At 41.2% G+C, this 24,414-nt stretch overlaps 1 protein-coding gene across 1 annotated transcript in view; it reads left to right on the top strand.

Moving 5' to 3' along the window:
* The window catches only part of LOC145268289 (electron transfer flavoprotein-ubiquinone oxidoreductase, mitochondrial-like), a 162,109-nt gene that overhangs the window by 42,965 nt on the left and 94,730 nt on the right, over positions 1 to 24,414 (top strand). Inside the window, exon 3 of the mRNA XM_080123696.1 lies at positions 4,040 to 4,192. Within this exon, the coding sequence (XP_079979822.1) occupies positions 4,040 to 4,192 (153 nt within the window). The remainder of the gene's footprint in view (positions 1 to 4,039; positions 4,193 to 24,414) is intronic.

Genomic DNA, 24,414 nt, shown 5'->3' with positions numbered 1-24,414 from the left:
GATACCTTAGGGCATGATCCTTGTGACTGGCAAGTTTATGGTCAGGTGACTTGCAACACTCCATTTTGGCCCTTACTTCAGCCCGTCATTTTTACTCCGGCTTCAAAGCCAACAGAGTATAGGCCATTTTTTTTTTTTTTTTTTTTATTGACTGAATTTAGGGCTGAGTTCTGCATAGTCCTAGGAAATCCATCCTCCTGGCTTTTGAGAGAGTAAGTTTATCGCTTACTACCTGAGGTGCCTCTACTGGAGAATGCTGATGAAATTGCTCAGGCAATTTTTAAATGGCCAGAGTGCTCCTCTTTTACAGGCACTGGCTTCATTTGCCATACCTTGTTGACCTTGTGGTGAGAAGGAAGTAAATACCACTTTGACTCTTAATTGGCATTATTCAATTTGGTTGTTCTAAAATTAAAAATCTTATTTCTCTGTTTTATTTTCTTCCAAAATACAGGGTGAAACAATAAATTTGTTGCCCCTAAAGAAAACAACACTACAGCTTTATTTTAAAACTTTTATTGAAAAAATCAATTCGGGTAACTTGATTATGTGGTAGAGCTGACATCTATTCAATGTCTGCCAGTGGCCACCTGGTTGCACCAGGGGATCACCATACTCTTCAGCACATCCAGGTACACTTTGGTGTTGAATTTCAAGCTGACTTTGAAGATTGGAGGTGGCATGAGGTGGCCCTCATTTAAAACCACACTAAAAACCATAACCATGACCAAAAACTTTGTTGAGCTGTGCTCTCAAGGGTTGAACCGTCCATATTTGAATTTTGAGTGTTGGCAATGGTCCTGTTGTCATAACCTGGATCAGTAGAGAGCATGAGTTGTAGAACGGCGCATCTCCGATCTCGCTCGTTGAACACTGTGTCACTTTCAGACATGATAGAAGGCTCCTATCGCTCTTGGGATTTGTACACAATTGGCTAAGTAGTAGATGATCTGCAGCAACAAAAGAAAACCAATTTTCATCAAATGGAAATGGAATCATGTTGTCTTTTCTAAGGCGACAATTTTATCATTCCACCCTGTAGATACTAGAAAGCAATACTATAAAGAAATAGTTAATCATGGTGAGAACAAAGATTACCAATGCCAAGGAGTAATGTTTACTGAGAATGGTGCCCTCTCTGTACAATTTCCTAGGAATATAAAATAATTATCCTACTTATAGAATTACATTGATCCATGAAAAAAAAAAGAGGATCACTCCACTATAATCAGGAAAGGATTATAGTGATTGATAACCACACACAGAAGTAGAGTGTGATCCACCTAACATCCAACTGTAAGGTTCTGTTTCTAAGGAAATTAAGTTTTGCTGAATTAGCCTAAGATTTTCACTTTTCAGAAAATGATTACTTCCCTTTTTATGATTGGAACTCTCCTGTTGTGTATTTTTTAGCTAAACTCAATTTTTGCTTATTCTCTTCAAAATCGTTTTTCATTAATAATTAATTTTCCACCTTATCGTTTTTCATAATTTTTGGATATGTTCATTACAACACATGACAATTAAGTAGATACCATTGGTTTTATTTAAAATTCAATATTTCGCTTTTCTAATTTTGCTTCAATAATGAATAATCATCCAAAGAACATTAGAAAATATGTTTTCAAACAAAAATACTTAAATTTTGAACTTTTTATGTCTGAATTTTTTTTTTTTTTTTTTTTTTTTTTTTTTTTCAGATTATCAAAAAAAGGTCACTTAGTATAAAAGAAAATTATATAATAATTTTTTTCATATTATGTTCATTACTTTAAAAATATAAAATGCGTATCAAGTTAAAATAATTTTCCGCTTTAGGCCGGCGCTTACTGGTCTAATCATAGTTGGCACAAAAATCTGCCAAGGATTGTTATAAAATCATTAATGGTGTTGATTTTTTTTTTCATTGATATTTTAGAAATTATTTGTATAAAAATTAATAAAAACAAAACTGAAGTCAGCTTTGTGTAAACAAAAGGAAATTTTGGTCCACCGACTTAGTCAAATTTGGACCTTAGAATTTACCCTTGTCCATTCGTCCCAAAAACTCAATAACTATATATAGATATATATCTGGAAACATAATATCTGACCTTGGGAAAATTCTGGGTCTTGAAAAACACCTTTTGGGGCTAATTTTTATGTTTCTCCTAAAATTCAAGGTATCAGTTAGGGGACCATATAGTTTTTGGCTTGTCTTTATATTGAACTAGTTCATTTTATGTGCTGGGACTTTTTGAGTAGACGTCTTTGACATCATATGAATATTTTTTGTCTTAAAATTATTTTGATGTTATTTCTTTAAAAAGTTGTCAGGTAAAAATAGCTATAAAGGACTATGTATAAAAGTGGTGTTTTGGGAGCTTGTTTTTTTCATACGAAATAGAAACATGTGATTGGCAGACAAAATAGCAGTAGGCAGAGTACATGTTACTAAGGCAGTAGTTTTTATGATGTCAGTATCTGTATTTGAAGTTTAAAGAATTATTTTAACTTTAAGGAATGTAGGAAGTAGATCTTTGGTTTAGTTTCAGCAGCCACACAACTCTCACTTCACTTATGTTGTCCTTTAGTCCTCACATTCCAGAAGAAGCAATGTTTCTGACAAAGAGGGAAGAATTGCTGTTTTCTGGATCAGAATCTATTCCATCTAACACTTATCATTGGCAAGTTTATTTATTTACTTTTTTTAGTTACAAGTGGCTTCATGCCGTGTCTGGAGTAAAAATGCTTGATTTTAATTGCAAAGAGAAGTTCAGGACGACTGAAAACAGTGTTGAGATAATCAGAGAGCACATACAGCACTTAGTATTCCCAAATGGTCACCCATTTTAGTACTGACCAGGCTTAACATTGCTTGACTTTGGTAAGCTACCAGGAATCGGTGTGTCAACGGTATTATGCTGTGTATGCCATTAAAATCTTTATTCTGCACACATCTCTCTGTCCTTTTCAGATTAATTTTCCTCTGAGGTCATCACAACTAAGCCTATTTGTAGACTCGCACACATACATTGTGTCATTCTAGAGGAATACTATGAAGGTAGTTGAGCAGCAATATGTCAGTTTACATTACATTGGAATGTCTGCATGCCAGTACAGTCAGAGAAGCAGTCTTAGAAGGGAATTCTTAAGTCTAGCAGGTTCTAGGAAAGTATAGGAGTGAGATTTTACTGTTTGTCAGGTTAGTCAGGGGTATTTATGCTGGGGAGGGATATAAGTGCTTAAAGTTCATTGGAGCACATTCCATTAAAATACTTGTAAAACAGGCACAGGGATGCAACATTTCAGTAATGGGATGGATGTTTAGAGTGGTTGATAATGTGAGACCTATTAGGTTGGAGGCTCTCTCTCTTTTTTTGACCAAGGCTAAACGCAAGATACTAGTGGCAGATGCACCAGTCCAGACGGGTGAACAATAATTTATACATTAGCGAATATTGACGTTGTAGAAATATAAAATACTGTCAGATATAAGCAATTTTCTAGCATGGTAGAGGAAGCCAACCTTTTTTGCAACAACCTTGGCAATGTTCCAATTCGTGTTGCCTGTGAATTAGTGTTTGGGTGATTAATCTGAATCGAAAAAATTGGAGCTTTTTGGGGTATCGGAATCAGAAAAATTTGATCCTATATTCTGATGCCAAAACCGATTCCTTAAATTATCTTTTTTATTTGATTTTGGTTTAAGAAACATCTTCCACTGCTTGTAGTAATAATAAAATAATAAATATTTATTGATTTAAATTTCCAGTAAGACTAAAATCAATAGATCATTCTCTCACAAGTGTGTTTTTACCTTTGAGAAAATACATGCACATTTAAGATGTGTTTTTACAGTAATCGGGACAAAATAACAATTTTATAGTTAAATATTTAAAGATTTATAAAGAATCGGAATTGGTAATTTAGTACGGAATTGGTGATTGTATCGGAATCAGGAAAAATATTGAAATCGTGCTATTACTACTGTGAATGTTGAATTGAGGAGTTTTTTTTTTATTTTATAGATTTTAACCTTACTGTTTCCTCATTGTAGATATCGACATGGAAAGGTTTGCTGATGAAGCTGATATTCTAATTGTTGGAGGTGGGCCTTCTGGTCTTGCAGCAGCGTGTCGCCTAAAGCAATTAGCGAATGACAATGAAGTTGAATTACGGGTTTGCCTTGTTGAAAAGGCAGCAGAAATTGGTAAGTACCTCTTTCTATTCGTTTTATTTTATTTATTTTTGAAAATTCTCTTTATATCCTTTTTTTTTTATTTCCTCTTTTTCTTTGATTATAATTTTTTTCTGTTTGCGTTAGAATTCTTTTGCATTACCTTTGTCTTGTGATACTGTCAGTATTTCCCCTGCACCCCAAGTGTTGGGGAATGAGGGAAAAGTATGACAAAAAAAAGAAAATATGTCCATCGGGAACAAAGGTATTAGAAACAATGAAGAGGAAAATGCTCACTAGGACAAGCAGAGGCAGTTGAAGTGGTATTGTTAAGCAAGGTGTGGTAGTTATTTTAGGACAGAGAAGTTAACAGGACCTATTAGGTTGGAGGCTCTTTATTTATTTTTATTTTTTTTTGACCAAGGCTAAACGCAAGAGACTAGTGGCAAATGCAGGTAGGTCAGTATGTTGTATAAACGTCTATTTAAGTGATGTCTCTTTAACGTTGTGATATATACAGTGTGTGATGTCTAGTGGTTAAAATGTTCTTCTATTATTGTATGTATGTGTGGATGTTCCACATATAATAAAGCATTTCATTAACATTCAGTCTGTATAGTACACAGGCCAAGAACATATCTCCCTCTGTTGTGTCTTTGTCTCTCATTATGCAAGTTCATCTCCCTCTGTTGTGTCTTTGTCTCTCATTATGCAAGTTCATCTCCCTCTGTTGTGTCTTTGTCTCTCATTATGCAAGTTCATCTCCCTCTGTTGTGTCTTTGTCTCTCATTATTCAAGTTCATCTCCCTCTGTTGTGTCTTTGTCTCTCATTATTCAAGTTCATCTCCCTCTGTTGTGTCTTTGTCTCTCATTATGCAAGTTCATCTCCCTCTGTTGTGTCTTTGTCTCTCATTATGCAAGTTCATCTCCCTCTGTTGTGTCTTTGTCTCTCATTATGCAAGTTCATCTCCCTCTGTTGTGTCTTTGTCTCTCATTATGCAAGTTCATCTCCCTCTGTTGTGTCTTTGTCTCTCATTATGCAAGTTCATCTCCCTCTGTTGTGTCTTTGTCTCTCATTATGCAAGTTCATCTCCCTCTGTTGTGTCTTTGTCTCTCATTATGCAAGTTCATCTCCCTCTGTTGTGTCTTTGTCTCTCATTATGCAAGTTCATCTCCCTCTGTTGTGTCTTTGTCTCTCATTATGCAAGTTCATCTCCCTCTGTTGTGTCTTTGTCTCTCATTATGCAAGTTCATCTCCCTCTGTTGTGTCTTTGTCTCTCATTATGCAAGTTCATCTCCCTCTGTTGTGTCTTTGTCTCTCATTATGCAAGTTCATCTCCCTCTGTTGTGTCTTTGTCTCTCATTATGCAAGTTCATCTCCCTCTGTTGTGTCTTTGTCTCTCATTATGCAAGTTCATCTCCCTCTGTTGTGTCTTTTGTCTCTCATTATGCAAGTTCATCTCCCTCTGTTGTGTCTTTGTCTCTCATTATGCAAGTTCATCTCCCTCTGTTGTCTTTGTCTCTCATTATGCAAGTTCATCTCCCTCCGAAGGAAACCAAACAACAATAGGTTATATATTTGATATAACTTTATTCTTGACTTCCCAAGACATAATTTTCTGAAGTCGCATTTCTCCCAGCTTCCAAAACGTGGAGATATCTTTTGTGTTAACTTGTCCAACTTTTTTCGTCTGACTCTAAACTGTCATTATGTGTATTACCAATCTATCTCGTTATGTCATTAACTCGCATAACGTTAAGACCACCTGATGCCATCACTATAATCCTCTCCACTGTTTGTGTTCTAACATTCTTGCTCGTTTTAACATCCATTCGTTAAAATTTCTGATACATTTTTGACGTAACACTTTTATCCTAAAAATATCTTTCGTCTTGATACATATTTTCTAGACATCAAAAACGATCATAATAATAATAATCGTTCAGTTTACTTGACATCCTCTTGACAGTGCTCAATATAACAGTACTTCATGATATTATACAGAAACTCGGCTGAAATAAATTTGATTTGTTAGGATCTTCAAGAAAATAATTCTCACAGCGCTCTATATAACAAATATATTTTCGAGTTAGTGTGTGGGCAGCTTTTAGGTGTGGTTTTAATTAAAGTATGACAGATGATGAGAAAAAAAGGACCTGAGATATAATTAGAATTGGCAAGAGGTTTTATAACAGATCAGTTGACGCCAGTTGGAGATAGTTAGGAGTTGCAAGTAGGACACTGTCAAAAGCAAATCGTAGCTTGGAGGAGATAGGGAAATGAATCGATCAACTTTCTGACGAACATGACCTTGACAGTATAAAATAAAATAAAAATTAGTTTTCTTCAAAGAACATCAAAATATTTTTTTTTAAATCCGAAGCGAAATGGATAAAAGTATAACATTTATGTTTGAAATTGTTATTAAAAACTTAAAACATGGCCTATTTAAAGATTCCAGAAACTTACATAGTGTACAGTACAAAGGTAAGCAATAGAGGGGAAGTCACTGTTGAAGTAATAAAATAGAAAGCCGACTGAGACAACATTGTCACTTTGAAGTTGTCCACACCTTATGTCTGTTACCGGTCAGTCAGTCAAACCAGCTCTCAGTTTTTGTTTTATGTTTTTTTTTTTTTTTTTTTTTTTTTCTAAATTTTTATGCAGAAATGGCGGTGATTGAGTTTTGATCGTGTTTTTTGCAGTCATTGTATTCAAATTCTGTTAGCTAAATCAGAAAGACAGCAAGCCTTTTGTTGAATTCTAAAGCCTCGTCTCTCATATTAAAATAGTCATTGGTAATCAGACTTGTGGATCAGTCAAAATGCCTTTGTGGGCAAGATTCGATCCTAGGTTACTGACCCTTCACATAGAAGATAGTTTTCCACAATATTGTTCTTGAATTGGAAGCCATGTTTAATTTCAAAAGAGTTTCTGATAGGTAGCTTTTCAAGTCCCGGATACAAAGAATTTTCAGAGGGTTGCTGTTCTGTACAGGTTCTGGACTTTATAATTTTTCAAGCAAAGAGCAAAAGATCCTTCTTGCATTGACACAAAAAAATTATGTGCTGGAAATACTAAAAGATTAAATTTTTCTGGAACAATTCTGGTTTCTGATTGGTTGATAACAGAACGTGAATTAATTTGATTCGTCAGTTCCTATCAGCAGTGTTTATAAGTAGAATCTTCCATTATACATAAAAAAATTTTTGCCCCCCCCCCTCCCTATTTTTTTATATAATGGGAAAGTTCATTCAGTTCATGTTTGATTCTGTTCCAAAAATGTGTATATATATATATATATATGTATGTATGTATAGATATATATATATATAGATAGATAGATACTAGCAAAAATACCCGTCGTTGACTGGGTTCAAAAACAGCCTACAGAAAATAGACTGTGATTGATGAACGTATGATAGGTTATGAAAAGGAGGGGGTTGTAAAGAGATAGCTTCGAATTTGGGGGTATCAAAACCAAAGCAAAATATGATGAAAGTAAAAATAAAATAGATAAACCCCATAATTTATTATACTATACCTGTTCACACTGAAACACTTATCACAATATTCTGTAGATCTATATTAAAAAAACCTTGTTAAACTTTGTGACATATTTCCATTCTATGGAGGTCAGGCGCGAACGAACACCCAATAATTTTATCATACCATATTTCTTCAAACTGAAACATAATTATCAAAGTATACTTAAGCAGATAGATATGAAAAGTCTTTATTAAAGTTTGTGCCTATTTCCATTCTATGGCGGCCAGGCGCGAACACAGACCCCACAATTTTATTATACCATCCCTATTTAAGTTAAAACATACTTATCAAAGTATTCTTATGTACATCTATATCAAAAACCCTTGTAAACGTTTTTTTTTTTTTTTTTTCATTTTTCAATTTTTTATTTTTATACTTTGGGGACCAGACACAAACGCAGACCCCACAATTTTAATGAACCACCGTTCTGCCAGATCAAACATACCCATTCCTGTGTCTCAATACATCTTCTATCATTATATGTGATCAGTTTTCTATAATATTCAACCATATAGGAACCTATTCGTGACCAGACACACACACACATACACACAGCTTTATATTATATATATATATATATATATATATATATAATTATTTTTTTACTATAATAATATATATATATATATATATTCATAATAATATTCATATTCAAATATGTAAAATAAAAACAAATCTTGCCTCCAGGTCTTCATAAGTGGTGACTTTTGTTTTACAAATGAGTCACCACTTATGAAGGCCTGGAGGCCACTCAAGGATATGGGTTAATGAGTGTATAGTAGTCAATGGGAAAATATAGTAGTCATTAGTAGTGGAAAATTGGTAAATTTTATTACTTAAGAGGAACAGCTCATCAAGAACTTGTTCACATTGGACTTGAATACAGCCATATTGTACTCAGTTGGAAAACAGGGAAACAGAATAGAGTACCACAGGCATGCAGTTCTAAGAAAGAAGTTTTGTTCATGGAATCTCCATTTAGGTTTAGGCACAGTGGGGGGAAATTATTAATAGTGGATGTACTTTGCTCTTTTACAGGTAGAGAATTATATCAGCAGCAAGATGTAATATCTACTGGAGTGTTAGAATGGTCTAACCATTTTTTCAGCGACCTTGGCAATGGATTTGATGTGCATGTTCCATTTTAGATCAGGGGTAAAGGTCAGACCCATGCCCTAGCATGGAAGCCTTGATTGAGAGATTCGCTAATCCTATGAGATATAATTGTTAGCACATCTGCTGAAGATCTAGCAGAATGGAAACCATATTTCACAAGATCTCTGATCTTGAACATGTGATGCAATGGGGAAGTAGGTGGCTGATTAATTTTAATGCATCTAAAACCAAGCTTTTATCTTTCTATCATCAACACTTAACCCTGTCTGACATCAATTGAAATGAATGGCTCTCATCTTTGGAAAGCTCCAAGTTTGGACAAGCTTTTGGGTCTGACTTCTACGCCATATCTGAAATAGAACACGTACAGCAAATCTGTTGCCAAGATTGCTGGAAAAATGGTAGGACCATTCTAATACCAGTAGATATCTTGCTGCTGATGCAATTCTCTACGTGTATAAGAACCAAATATGTGCAAGGATGAAGTACTGTTACAACTTCTAGGCAGGAGCTGCTAGAAAGACCTTATTCTGCTTTGACAGAGTTCAAAATAGACTTCGTATCTTAGTGGGGGATGCCCTTATCTCTTCCCTGCACCCTCTCCTACAGAAGAGACATGAGCCTCTCTCTGCTTTTTCATTATTTTCATCTGAGCTCCAATCTATGGTCCCCCTTTACCAAACTTTCATGAAAAACACTCGTCTATTAATAAATTTCCCTACTCTTTATCTGTGCTTAAACCTAAACATAGATTCCATGAACAAAGCTTCTTTCTTAAAACTGTATGCTTGTGGAACTCTCTTCTGTTTGCCTGCTTTCCAGCTGACTACAATATGGTCATCTTCAAGTCCAATGTAAACAAGTAATCTAATTTAGCAAATTTCCACTACTAACGATTACTACAATATTGTCCCATTGACTACTGTACTCTCATTAGCCCTTACCCTCGAGTGGCCTCCGAGCCTTGGTAAGTGGGGACTCCTTTGTAAAAAAAAAAAAAAAAAACCTTCACGTGGTTTGTTCTGTAAATACCTATCCTTTTAGAAAGAATTCTTAATAGAATAATATTGAGGAAACGAATACCTACAAAATCATCGTTATCATCATGAATGATGCTCAACAAACGAATGAGCAGCCGCAGTAGTAACAGCTGAAAGGCCATGGTGGCTCAGTAGTTAACGACACAAACTGACAAACTGGGTGTGCTTCCACAGAAACATATTCACTTACGGATGTTGGCAACCTTCATATGGTTCCTCCCATGAGTATCCAATGTTTTCCAAGAAAGAATTCTAACTAGAAAAATATCAGCGAAACAAATTGTACATGTATTAACCCTTATCCTCGAGTGGCCTCTGGACCTTGATAAGTGAGGACTCCTTTGTAAAAATAAATAAAATAATAATAAAATGCCACCAATAATCATCTGATTCATTCGAAATGGATGGTGCTCAATAATAACATTAGCATTGGCGGCGGCATCATCATCATCATCATCATCATCATCATCATCATCATCATCATCAGTTTGACATTCATTTTACATGCGGGCATGTGTTGGATGGCTTTAACAAATTTCCTTCCAAATCAACCTATCTCTGATTTATCTCTTTTTCCCTCAATGCCGTTTTTATCACCTCCTCCCTTGTTTTTCCTTAGCCTTCCTCTGTGGACTGCACCTCCTACCTTAATTGTTCTACATCTACTAAACCAAGAACTCTCATCTGCTATTCCATAGAGTGCCATACTAAAAAAATTCTCCTCTTCTGTACATATAACTGCCCAGATTTCATTTTACTCTGTGGTCATCTGATCTAAACCTGTCTTTAACACTTGCATTACATATCAACCCTATCATTCTCATCATTTCTCTCCATGCAACGCATGTCCTCAACTCTCACTAACCAGGTTTCACTTGCATACATCATCACACTACATACACGTGTCTGGTAGATGAAACTATTTTTTTTTTATTGAAGTTCCGTTTGGTTTTCAGTACATAGGATAAAAGGAAAGTTTTTATTTTTATTTTTTTTGTTGTGGCTGTAGACGAGTTCCTGCTGTGAATGTTTATCTATGGCCTCTCTCTCCCTTGGTTGATAGCAGTTGTTGGCAACCTCCATCTCAGGAGACAATGGTGTAGTAGTGGAGCCACATAGCCTTGGCAGGGTGATATGGGAGGATAGCTGGAAATGCCCATGTAGCAGTCCTCCCTCCCTCTCAGCAAAGCCAGAAGATCCAAGGGGAAGACAATCGATACAGCTTGGCTCTAAATGTACCACAGGAGTTGTCTGTGATGACAATATAAAGTCAGAGTGCCTTAGGGACTCCGTCTCCAGATTTTTTGTTGAGGTTTACTCCCTTAGCCTTTCCCCTGATTGGGGTAATCCCGCAAGGCAGTAGAGGTTTTGAATCAGTTGCCTTCTCCTAGGTACCATTTAAAGTTGACAAGCCTCACCTGCCCGAAGTGACTGGTGGACCACCTTTGCTCCTCCCAATTAGAGCTCTACCTGCCCAAAATGACTGGTGGACTACCTTTGCTCCTCCCAATAGGTTTTTAAAAAATTTTTTTTTTTTACAATTATGAGAGCTTTTAAGATGGTTTATAGTGGGAGAATTGCCACTGTTGACTTAAGGTTAGTGGTAGAATTATGGAAGGGAGGGTTTTTATTTTGGAATGAGTGCCATTTGGACTTAGAGTTTGTGGTAGGGTTAAAATATTTTTTCAGGGTGGGACTTGTCAGTCAAGTTTAGGTTAATGATATGACATGTTAAGATGGGCTTGTCACTTTAGTGGTAGTGTAATTATTTTCATGTTTTTCAAATTGAAAACGTATCAAAAGAATTTGGAGTACTAACTGCTTTAAAATACAAGAGTAGCTGGGAAATGGGGGATCATTATGCAGTAACTTTATATCTGAAAATGATACTCTCTACCTTCTAAATTAGGGTTATTGTCATTTTTTTTTTTTTTTCCATGGCATTCATATATAATCACCTAAAAATAAGTTTCACCAGGCTTAGTAGCTAACCTACACAAGAAGGTCAAGAGCTGAATTTGGTTGTCAGAGACTATTTGTGATGTACACCATAAGGGTATTTTTTAGGGAGAGGGAGCTTATCCCCACTACCACGCTCAATTGTGACAACCTTTGAAACATTCTGCTAATTAGTAATGGTAAAAGTTGCCTAAATTTACCCCCATTCTAACTCTTAAAATCATATTGGCATAAGTTCTTCCCTAACCATAACTCTAACTCTTACTATCACACCAGCATCTACTTCACCTTGTGTTTCAATACAATCAAGATATTTTCACAAAAACCTCAATAGTTTTGCCATCCAAATATACATTCTCACATCTTGGTTCTCCTCAATTGCCATGATCTTATAATCCTAGTCTTCTGTATGACTTTGAGCCTGACAGCTGAATGTATTACAATTTGGGGGCTGTGAGGAATCTTGAGTTATGATTGCTCCCAGCTCCACATTGTTACGATTGTTCCCAGCTCCACTTTGTTACGATTGTGCCCAGCTCCACTTTGTTACGATTGTGCCCAGCTCCACTTTATTACGTTGTTCCCAGCTCCACTTTATTACGTTGTTCCCAGCTCCACTTTATTACGTTGTTCCCAGCTCCACTTTATTACGTTGTTCCCAGCTCCACTTTATTATGATTGCTCCCAGCTCCACATTGTTAGGATTGTTCCCAGCTCCACTTTGTTATAATTGCTCCCAGCTCCACATTGTTAGGATTGTTTCCAGCTCCCCATTGTTATAATTTTTCCCAGCTCCGCATTGTTAGGATTGTTTCCAGCTCCACATTGCTAGGATTGTTCCCAGCTCCACATTGTTAGGATTGTTCCCAGCTCCACATTGTTAGGATTGTTCCCCGCTCCACATTGTTAGGATTTCTCCCAGCTCCACATTGTTAGGATTGCTCCCAGTTCCGCATTGTTAGGATTGTTCCCAGCTCCCCATTGTTATAATTGCTCCCAGCTCCGCATTGTTAGGATTGTTTCCAGCTCCACATTGCTAGGATTGTTCCCAGCTCCACATTGTTAGGATTGTTCCCAGCTCCACATTGTTAGGATTGTTCCCAGCTCCACATTGTTAGGATTGTTCCCAGCTCCACATTGTTAGGATTGTTCCCAGCTCCACATTGTTAGGATTGTTCCCAGCTCCACATTGTTAGGATTGTTCCCAGCTCCACATTGTTAGGATTGTTCCCAGCTCCACCTTGTTAGGGTTGCTCCCAGCTCCACATTGTTTGGATTGCTCCCAGCTCCACCTTGTTAGGATTGCTCCCAGCTCCACATTGTTAGGATTGCTCCCAGCTCCACATTGTTAGGATTGCTCCCAGCTCCACCTTGTTAGGATTGTTCCCAGCTCCACCTTGTTAGGATTGTTCCCAGCTCCACATTGTTAGGATTGTTCCCAGCTCCACATTGTTAGGATTGTTCCCAGCTCCACATTGTTAGGACTGTTCCCAGCTCCACATTGTTAGGATTGTTCCCAGCTCCACATTGTTAGGATTGCTCCCAGCTCCACCTTGTTAGGATTGTTCCCAGCTCCACATTGTTAGGATTGTTCCCAGCTCCACATTGTTAGGATTGTTCCCAGCTCCACATTGCTAGGATTGTTCCCAGCTCCACATTGTTAGGATTGTTCCCAGCTCCACATTGTTAGGATTGTTTCCAGCTCCACGTTGTTAGGATTGTTCCCAGCTCCACATTGTTAGGATTGTTCCCAGCTCCACGTTGTTAGGATTGTTCCCAGCTCCACGTTGTTAGGATTGTTCCCAGCTCCACGTTGTTAGGATTGTTCCCAGCTCCACATTGTTAGGATTGTTCCCAGCTCCACATTGTTAGGATTGTTCCCAGCTCCACATTGTTAGGATTGTTCCCAGCTCCACATTGTTAGGATTGTTCCCAGCTCCACATTGTTAGGATTGTTCCCAGCTCCACATTGTTAGGATTGTTCCCAGCTCCACATTGTTAGGATTGGTCCCAGCTCCACATTGTTAGGATTGTTCCCAGCTCCACATTGTTAGGATTGTTCCCAGCTCCACATTGTTAGGATTGTTCCCAGCTCCACATTGTTAGGATTGTTCCCAGCTCCACATTGTTAGGATTGTTCCCAGCTCCACATTGTTAGGATTGTTCCCAGCTCCACATTGTTAGGATTGTTCCCAGCTCCACATTGTTAGGATTGTTCCCAGCTCCACATTGTTAGGATTGTTCCCAGCTCCACATTGTTAGGATTGTTCCCAGCTCCACATTGTTAGGATTGTTCCCAGCTCCACGTTGTTAGGATTGTTCCCAGCTCCACGTTGTTAGGATTGTTCCCAGCTCCACGTTGTTAGGATTGTTCCCAGCTCCACATTGTTAGGATTGTTCCCAGCTCCACGTTGTTAGGATTGTTCCCAGCTCCACATTGTTAGGATTGTTCCCAGCTCCACATTGTTAGGATTGTTCCCAGCTCCACGTTGTTAGGATTGTTCCCAGCTCCACATTGTTAGGATTGTTCCCAGCTCCACATTGTTAGGATTGTTCCCAGCTCCACGTTGTTAGGATTGTTCCCAGCTCCACATTGTTAGGATTGTTCCCAGCTCCACATTGTTAGGATTGTTCCCAGCTCCACATTGTTAGGATTGTTCCCAGCTCCACATTGTTAGGATTGTTCCCAGCTCCACATTGTTAGGATTGTTCCCAGCTCCACATTGTTAGGATTGTTCCCAGCTCCACATTGTTAGGATTGTTCCCAGCTCCACATTGTTAGGATTGTTCCCAGCTCCACATTGTTAGGATTGTTCCCAGCTCCACATTGCTAGGATTGTTCCCAGCTCCACATTGTTAGGATTGTTCCCAGCTCCACATTGTTAGGATTGCTCCCAGCTCCACATTGTTAGGATTGTTCCCAGCTCCACATTGTTAGGATTGTTCCCAGCTCCACATTGTTAGGATTGTTCCCAGCTCCACATTGTTAGGATTGTTCCCAGCTCCACATTGTTAGGATTGTTCCCAGCTCCACATTGTTAGGATTGTTCCCAGCTCCACATTGTTAGGATTGTTCCCAGCTCCACATTGTTAGGATTGTTCCCAGCTCCACATTGTTAGGATTGTTCCCAGCTCCACATTGTTAGGATTGTTCCCAGCTCCACATTGTTAGGATTGTTCCCAGCTCCACATTGTTAGGATTGTTCCCAGCTCCACATTGTTAGGATTATTCCCAGCTCCACATTGTTAGGATTGTTCCCAGCTCCACATTGTTAGGATTGTTCCCAGCTCCACCTTGTTAGGATTGTTCCAAGCTCCACCTTGTTAGGATTGTTCCCAGCTCCACATTGTTAGGATTGTTCCCAGCTCCACATTGTTAGGATTGTTCCCAGCTCCACATTGTTAGGATTGCTCCCAGCTCCACCTTGTTAGGATTGCTCCCAGCTCCACCTTGTTAGGATTGCTCCCAGCTCCACCTTGTTAGGATTGCTTCCAGCTCCACATTGTTAGGATTGTTCCCAGCTCCACATTGTTAGGATTGTTCCCAGCTCCACATTGTTAGGATTGTTCCCAGCTCCACATTGTTAGGATTGTTCCCAGCTCCACATTGTTAGGATTGTTCCCAGCTCCACATTGTTAGGATTGTTCCCAGCTCCACATTGTTAGGATTGTTCCCAGCTCCACATTGTTAGGATTGTTCCCAGCTCCACATTGTTAGGATTGTTCCCAGCTCCACATTGTTAGGATTGTTCCCAGCTCCACATTGTTAGGATTGTTCCCAGCTCCACATTGTTAGGATTGTTCCCAGCTCCACATTGTTAGGATTGTTCCCAGCTCCACATTGTTAGGATTGTTCCCAGCTCCACATTGTTAGGATTGTTCCCAGCTCCACATTGTTAGGATTGTTCCCAGCTCCACATTGTTAGGATTGTTCCCAGCTCCACATTGTTAGGATTGTTCCCAGCTCCACATTGTTAGGATTGTTCCCAGCTCCACATTGTTAGGATTGTTCCCAGCTCCACATTGTTAGGATTGTTCCCAGCTCCACATTGTTAGGATTGTTCCCAGCTCCACATTGTTAGGATTGTTCCCAGCTCCACATTGCTAGGATTGTTCCCAGCTCCACATTGCTAGGATTGTTCCCAGCTCCACATTGTTAGGATTGTTCCCAGCTCCACATTGTTAGGATTGCTCCCAGCTCCACATTGTTAGGATTGTTCCCAGCTCCACATTGTTAGGATTGTTCCCAGCTCCACATTGTTAGGATTGTTCCCAGCTCCACATTGTTAGGATTGTTCCCAGCTCCACATTGTTAGGATTGTTCCCAGCTCCACATTGTTAGGATTGTTCCCAGCTCCACATTGTTAGGATTGTTCCCAGCTCCACATTGTTAGGATTGTTCCCAGCTCCACCTTGTTAGGATTGTTCCCAGCTCCACATTGTTAGGATTGTTCCCAGCTCCACATTGTTAGGATTGTTCCCAGCTCCACATTGTTAGGATTGTTCCCAGCTCCACATTGTTAGGATTGTTCCCAGCTCCACATTGTTAGGATTGTTCCCAGCTCCACATTGTTAGGATTGTTCCCAGCTCCACATTGTTAGGATTGTTCCCAGCTCCACATTGTTAGGATTGTTCCCAGCTCCACATTGTTAGGATTGTTCCCAGCTCCACATTGTTAGGATTGTTCCCAGCTCCACATTGTTAGGATTGTTCCCAGCTCCACATTGTTAGGATTGTTCCCAGCTCCACATTGTTAGGATTATTCCCAGCTCCACATTGTTAGGATTGTTCCCAGCTCCACATTGTTAGGATTGTTCCCAGCTCCACATTGTTAGGATTGTTCCCAGCTCCACATTGTTAGGATTATTCCCAGCTCCACATTGTTAGGATTGTTCCCAGCTCCACATTGTTAGGATTATTCCCAGCTCCACATTGTTAGGATTGTTCCCAGCTCCACATTGTTAGGATTGTTCCCAGCTCCACCTTGTTAGGATTGTTCCAAGCTCCACCTTGTTAGGATTGTTCCCAGCTCCACATTGTTAGGATTGTTCCCAGCTCCACATTGTTAGGATTGTTCCCAGCTCCACATTGTTAGGATTGCTCCCAGCTCCACCTTGTTAGGATTGCTCCCAGCTCCACATTGTTAGGATTGCTCCCAGCTCCACCTTGTTAGGATTGCTTCCAGCTCCACATTGTTAGGATTGTTCCCAGCTCCACATTGTTAGGATTGTTCCCAGCTCCACATTGTTAGGATTGTTCCCAGCTCCACATTGTTAGGATTGTTCCCAGCTCCACATTGTTAGGATTGTTCCCAGCTCCACATTGTTAGGATTGTTCCCAGCTCCACATTGTTAGGATTGTTCCCAGCTCCACATTGTTAGGATTGCTCCCAGCTCCACATTGTTAGGATTGCTCCCAGCTCCACATTGTTAGGATTGTTCCCAGCTCCACATTGTTAGGATTGTTCCCAGCTCCACATTGTTAGGATTGTTCCCAGCTCCACATTGTTAGGATTGTTCCCAGCTCCACATTGTTAGGATTGTTCCCAGCTCCACATTGTAAGGATTGTTCCCAGCTCCACATTGTTAGGATTGTTCCCAGCTCCACATTGTTAGGATTGTTCCCAGCTCCACATTGTTAGGATTGTTCCCAGCTCCACATTGTTAGGATTGTTCCCAGCTCCACATTGTTAGGATTGTTCCCAGCTCCACATTGTTAGGATTGCTCCCAGCTCCACCTTGTAAGGATTGCTCCCAGCTCCACATTGTTAGAATTGCTCCCAGCTCCACCTTGTTAGGATTGCTTCCAGCTCCACCTTGTTAGGATTGCTTCCAGCTCCACCTTGTTAGGATTGTTCCCAGCTCCACCTTGTTAGGATTGTTCCCAGCTCCACATTGTTAGGATTGTTCCCAGCTCCACATTGCTAGGATTGTTCCCAGCTCCACATTGTTAGGATTGTTCCCAGCTCCACATTGTTAGGATTGTTTCCAGCTCCACATTGTTAGGATTGTTCCCAGCTCCACATTGTTAGGATTGTTCCCAGCTCCACATTGTTAGGATTGTTCCCAGCTCCACATTGTTAGGATTGTTCCCAGCTCCACATTGTTAGGATTGTTCCCAGCTCCACATTGTTAGGATTGTTCCCAGCTCCACATTGTTAGGATTGTTCCCAGCTCCACATTGTTAGGATTGTTCCCAGCTCCACCTTGTTAGGATTGTTCCCAGCTCCACCTTGTTAGGATTGTTCCCAGCTCCACATTGTTAGGATTGTTCCCAGCTCCACATTGTTAGGATTGTTCCCAGCTCCACATTGTTAGGATTGTTCCCAGCTCCACATTGTTAGGATTGTTCCCAGCTCCACATTGTTAGGATTGTTCCCAGCTCCACATTGTTAGGATTATTCCCAGCTCCACATTGTTAGGATTGTTCCCAGCTCCACATTGTTAGGATTGTTCCCAGCTCCACATTGTTAGGATTGTTCCCAGCTCCACATTGTTAGGATTATTCCCAGCTCCACATTGTTAGGATTGTTCCCAGCTCCACATTGTTAGGATTATTCCCAGCTCCACATTGTTAGGATTGTTCCCAGCTCCACATTGTTAGGATTGTTCCCAGCTCCACCTTGTTAGGATTGTTCCAAGCTCCACCTTGTTAGGATTGTTCCCAGCTCCACATTGTTAGGATTGTTCCCAGCTCCACATTGTTAGGATTGTTCCCAGCTCCACATTGTTAGGATTGCTCCCAGCTCCACCTTGTTAGGATTGCTCCCAGCTCCACATTGTTAGGATTGCTCCCAGCTCCACCTTGTTAGGATTGCTTCCAGCTCCACATTGTTAGGATTGTTCCCAGCTCCACATTGTTAGGATTGTTCCCAGCTCCACATTGTTAGGATTGTTCCCAGCTCCACATTGTTAGGATTGTTCCCAGCTCCACATTGTTAGGATTGTTCCCAGCTCCACATTGTTAGGATTGTTCCCAGCTCCACATTGTTAGGATTGTTCCCAGCTCCACATTGTTAGGATTGCTCCCAGCTCCACATTGTTAGGATTGCTCCCAGCTCCACATTGTTAGGATTGTTCCCAGCTCCACATTGTTAGGATTGTTCCCAGCTCCACATTGTTAGGATTGTTCCCAGCTCCACATTGTTAGGATTGTTCCCAGCTCCACATTGTTAGGATTGTTCCCAGCTCCACATTGTAAGGATTGTTCCCAGCTCCACATTGTTAGGATTGTTCCCAGCTCCACATTGTTAGGATTGTTCCCAGCTCCACATTGTTAGGATTGTTCCCAGCTCCACATTGTTAGGATTGTTCCCTGCTCCACATTGTTAGGATTGTTCCCAGCTCCACATTGTTAGGATTGCTCCCAGCTCCACCTTGTAAGGATTGCTCCCAGCTCCACATTGTTAGAATTGCTCCCAGCTCCACCTTGTTAGGATTGCTTCCAGCTCCACCTTGTTAGGATTGCTTCCAGCTCCACCTTGTTAGGATTGTTCCCAGCTCCACCTTGTTAGGATTGTTCCCAGCTCCACATTGTTAGGATTGTTCCCAGCTCCACATTGCTAGGATTGTTCCCAGCTCCACATTGTTAGGATTGTTCCCAGCTCCACATTGTTAGGATTGTTTCCAGCTCCACATTGTTAGGATTGTTCCCAGCTCCACATTGTAAGGATTGCTCCCAGCTCCACATTGTTAGGATTGTTCCCAGCTCCACATTGTTAGGATTGTTTCCAGCTCCACATTGCTAGGATTGTTCCCAGCTCCACATTGTTAGGATTGCTCCCAGCTCCACATTGTTAGGATTGTTCCCAGCTCCACATTGTTAGGATTGTTTCCAGCTCCACATTGTTAGGATTGTTCCCAGCTCCACATTGTTAGGATTGTTCCCAGCTCCACATTGTTAGGATTGTTTCCAGCTCCACATTGCTAGGATTGTTCCCAGCTCCACATTGTTAGGATTGTTCCCAGCTCCACATTGTTAGGATTGTTCCCAGCTCCACATTGTTAGGATTGCTCCCAGCTCCACATTGTTAGGATTGCTCCCAGCTCCACATTGTTAGGATTGTTCCCAGCTCCACATTGTTAGGATTGTTCCCAGCTCCACATTGTTAGGATTGTTCCCAGCTCCACATTGTTAGGATTGTTCCCAGCTCCACATTGTTAGGATTGTTCCCAGCTCCCCATTGTTAGGATTGTTCCCAGCTCCCCATTGTTAGGATTGTTCCCAGCTCCCCATTGTTAGGATTGTTCCCAGCTCCACGTTGTTAGGATTGTTCCCAGCTCCACGTTGTTAGGATTGTTCCCAGCTCCACGTTGTTAGGATTGTTCCCAGCTCCACGTTGTTAGGATTGTTCCCAGCTCCACATTGTTAGGATTGTTCCCAGCTCCACATTGTTAGGATTGTTCCCAGCTCCACATTGTTAGGATTGTTCCCAGCTCCACATTGTTAGGATTGTTCCCAGCTCCACCTTGTTAGGATTGTTCCCAGCTCCACCTTGTTAGGATTGTTCCAAGCTCCACCTTGTTAGGATTGTTCCCAGCTCCACATTGTTAGGATTGTTCCCAGCTCCACATTGTTAGGATTGTTCCCAGCTCCACATTGTTAGGATTGCTCCCAGCTCCACCTTGTTAGGATTGCTCCCAGCTCCACATTGTTAGGATTGCTCCCAGCTCCACCTTGTTAGGATTGCTTCCAGCTCCACATTGTTAGGATTGTTCCCAGCTCCACATTGTTAGGATTGTTCCCAGCTCCACATTGTTAGGATTGTTCCCAGCTCCACATTGTTAGGATTGTTCCCAGCTCCACATTGTTAGGATTGTTCCCAGCTCCACATTGTTAGGATTGTTCCCAGCTCCACATTGTTAGGATTGCTCCCAGCTCCACATTGTTAGGATTGCTCCCAGCTCCACATTGTTAGGATTGTTCCCAGCTCCACATTGTTAGGATTGTTCCCAGCTCCACATTGTTAGGATTGTTCCCAGCTCCACATTGTTAGGATTGTTCCCAGCTCCACATTGTTAGGATTGTTCCCAGCTCCACATTGTTAGGATTGTTCCCAGCTCCACATTATTAGGATTGTTCCCAGCTCCACATTGTTAGGATTGTTCCCAGCTCCACATTGTTAGGATTGTTCCCAGCTCCACATTGTTAGGATTGTTCCCAGCTCCACATTGTTAGGATTGTTCCCAGCTCCACATTGTTAGGATTGTTCCCAGCTCCACATTGTTAGGATTGCTCCCAGCTCCACCTTGTTAGGATTGCTCCCAGCTCCACATTGTTAGGATTGCTCCCAGCTCCACCTTGTTAGGATTGCTTCCAGCTCCACATTGTTAGGATTGTTCCCAGCTCCACATTGTTAGGATTGTTCCCAGCTCCACATTGTTAGGATTGTTCCCAGCTCCACATTGTTAGGATTGTTCCCAGCTCCACATTGTTAGGATTGTTCCCAGCTCCACATTGTTAGGATTGTTCCCAGCTCCACATTGTTAGGATTGTTCCCAGCTCCACATTGTTAGGATTGTTCCCAGCTCCACATTGTTAGGATTGTTCCCAGCTCCACATTGTTAGGATTGTTCCCAGCTCCACATTGTTAGGATTGTTCCCAGCTCCACATTGTTAGGATTGTTCCCAGCTCCACATTGTTAGGATTGTTCCCAGCTCCACATTGTTAGGATTGTTCCCAGCTCCACATTGTTAGGATTGTTCCCAGCTCCACATTGTTAGGATTGTTCCCAGCTCCACATTGTTAGGATTGTTCCCAGCTCCACATTGTTAGGATTGTTCCCAGCTCCACATTGTTAGGATTGTTCCCAGCTCCACATTGTTAGGATTGTTCCCAGCTCCACATTGTTAGGATTGTTCCCAGCTCCACATTGTTAGGATTATTCCCAGCTCCACATTGTTAGGATTGTTCCCAGCTCCACATTGTTAGGATTGTTCCCAGCTCCACATTGTTAGGATTGTTCCCAGCTCCACATTGTTAGGATTGTTCCCAGCTCCACATTGTTAGGATTGTTCCCAGCTCCACATTGTTAGGATTGTTCCCAGCTCCACATTGTTAGGATTGTTCCCAGCTCCACCTTGTTAGGATTGTTCCCAGCTCCACATTGTTAGGATTGTTCCCAGCTCCACATTGTTAGGATTGTTCCCAGCTCCACATTGTTAGGATTGTTCCCAGCTCCACATTGTTAGGATTGTTCCCAGCTCCACATTGTTAGGATTGTTCCCAGCTCCACATTGTTAGGATTGTTCCCAGCTCCACATTGTTAGGATTGTTCCCAGCTCCACATTGTTAGGATTGTTCCCAGCTCCACCTTGTTAGGATTGTTCCCAGCTCCACATTGTTAGGATTGTTCCCAGCTCCACATTGTTAGGATTGTTCCCAGCTCCACATTGTTAGGATTGTTCCCAGCTCCACATTGTTAGGATTGTTCCCAGCTCCACATTGTTAGGATTGTTCCCAGCTCCACATTGTTAGGATTGTTCCCAGCTCCACATTGTTAGGATTATTCCCAGCTCCACATTGTTAGGATTGTTCCCAGCTCCACATTGTTAGGATTGTTCCCAGCTCCACATTGTTAGGATTGTTCCCAGCTCCACATTGTTAGGATTATTCCCAGCTCCACATTGTTAGGATTGTTCCCAGCTCCACATTGTTAGGATTATTCCCAGCTCCACATTGTTAGGATTGTTCCCAGCTCCACATTGTTAGGATTGTTCCCAGCTCCACCTTGTTAGGATTGTTCCAAGCTCCACCTTGTTAGGATTGTTCCCAGCTCCACATTGTTAGGATTGTTCCCAGCTCCACATTGTTAGGATTGTTCCCAGCTCCACATTGTTAGGATTGCTCCCAGCTCCACCTTGTTAGGATTGCTCCCAGCTCCACATTGTTAGGATTGCTCCCAGCTCCACCTTGTTAGGATTGCTTCCAGCTCCACATTGTTAGGATTGTTCCCAGCTCCACATTGTTAGGATTGTTCCCAGCTCCACATTGTTAGGATTGTTCCCAGCTCCACATTGTTAGGATTGTTCCCAGCTCCACATTGTTAGGATTGTTCCCAGCTCCACATTGTTAGGATTGTTCCCAGCTCCACATTGTTAGGATTGTTCCCAGCTCCACATTGTTAGGATTGCTCCCAGCTCCACATTGTTAGGATTGCTCCCAGCTCCACATTGTTAGGATTGTTCCCAGCTCCACATTGTTAGGATTGTTCCCAGCTCCACATTGTTAGGATTGTTCCCAGCTCCACATTGTTAGGATTGTTCCCAGCTCCACATTGTTAGGATTGTTCCCAGCTCCACATTGTTAGGATTGTTCCCAGCTCCACATTGTTAGGATTGTTCCCAGCTCCACATTGTTAGGATTGTTCCCAGCTCCACATTGTTAGGATTGTTCCCAGCTCCACATTGTTAGGATTGCTCCCAGCTCCACATTGTTAGGATTGCTCCCAGCTCCACATTGTTAGGATTGCTCCCAGCTCCACATTGTTAGGATTGTTCCCAGCTCCACATTGTTAGGATTGTTCCCAGCTCCACATTGTTAGGATTGTTCCCAGCTCCACATTGTTAGGATTGTTCCCAGCTCCACATTGTTAGGATTGTTCCCAGCTCCACATTGTTAGGATTGTTCCCAGCTCCACATTGTTAGGATTGTTCCCAGCTCCACATTGTTAGGATTGTTCCCAGCTCCACATTGTTAGGATTGTTCCCAGCTCCACATTGTTAGGATTGTTCCCAGCTCCACATTGTTAGGATTGTTCCCAGCTCCACATTGTTAGGATTGCTCCCAGCTCCACCTTGTTAGGTTTGCTCCCAGCTCCACATTGTTAGGATTGCTTCCAGCTCCACCTTGTTAGGATTGTTCCCAGCTCCACCTTGTTAGGATTGTTCCCAGCTCCACATTGTTAGGATTGTTCCCAGCTCCACATTGTTAGGATTGTTCCCAGCTCCACATTGTTAGGATTGTTCCCAGCTCCACATTGTTAGGATTGTTTCCAGCTCCACATTGTTAGGATTGTTCCCAGCTCCACATTGTTAGGATTGTTCCCAGCTCCACATTGTTAGGATTGTTCCCAGCTCCACATTGTTAGGATTGTTCCCAGCTCCACATTGTTAGGATTGTTCCCAGCTCCACATTGTTAGGATTGTTCCCAGCTCCACATTGTTAGGATTGCTCCCAGCTTCACCTTGTTAGGATTGCTCCCAGCTCCACATTGTTAGGATTGCTCCCAGCTCCACCTTGTTAGGATTGCTTCCAGCTCCACCTTGTTAGGATTGCTCCCAGCTCCACCTTGTTATGATTATTCCCAGCTCCACATTGTTAGGATTGTTCCCAGCTCCACATTGTTAGGATTGTTCCCAGCTCCACATTGTTAGGATTGTTCCCAGCTCCACATTGTTAGGATTGTTCCCAGCTCCACATTGTTAGGATTGTTCCCAGCTCCACATTGTTAGGATTGTTCCCAGCTCCACATTGTTAGGATTGTTCCCAGCTCCACATTGTTAGGATTGTTCCCAGCTCCACATTGTTAGGATTGTTCCCAGCTCCACCTTGTTAGGATTGCTTCCAGCTCCACCTTGTTAGGATTGC

The sequence above is a fragment of the Euprymna scolopes genome, chromosome 43 (assembly GCF_053919585.1).
Source record: "Euprymna scolopes isolate OS-2025 chromosome 43, ASM5391958v1, whole genome shotgun sequence".
Lineage (NCBI taxonomy): Eukaryota > Metazoa > Mollusca > Cephalopoda > Sepiida > Sepiolidae > Euprymna > Euprymna scolopes.
Note: the sequence above shows the minus strand (reverse complement) of the source record. Positions and strands in the feature narration are given on the sequence as shown.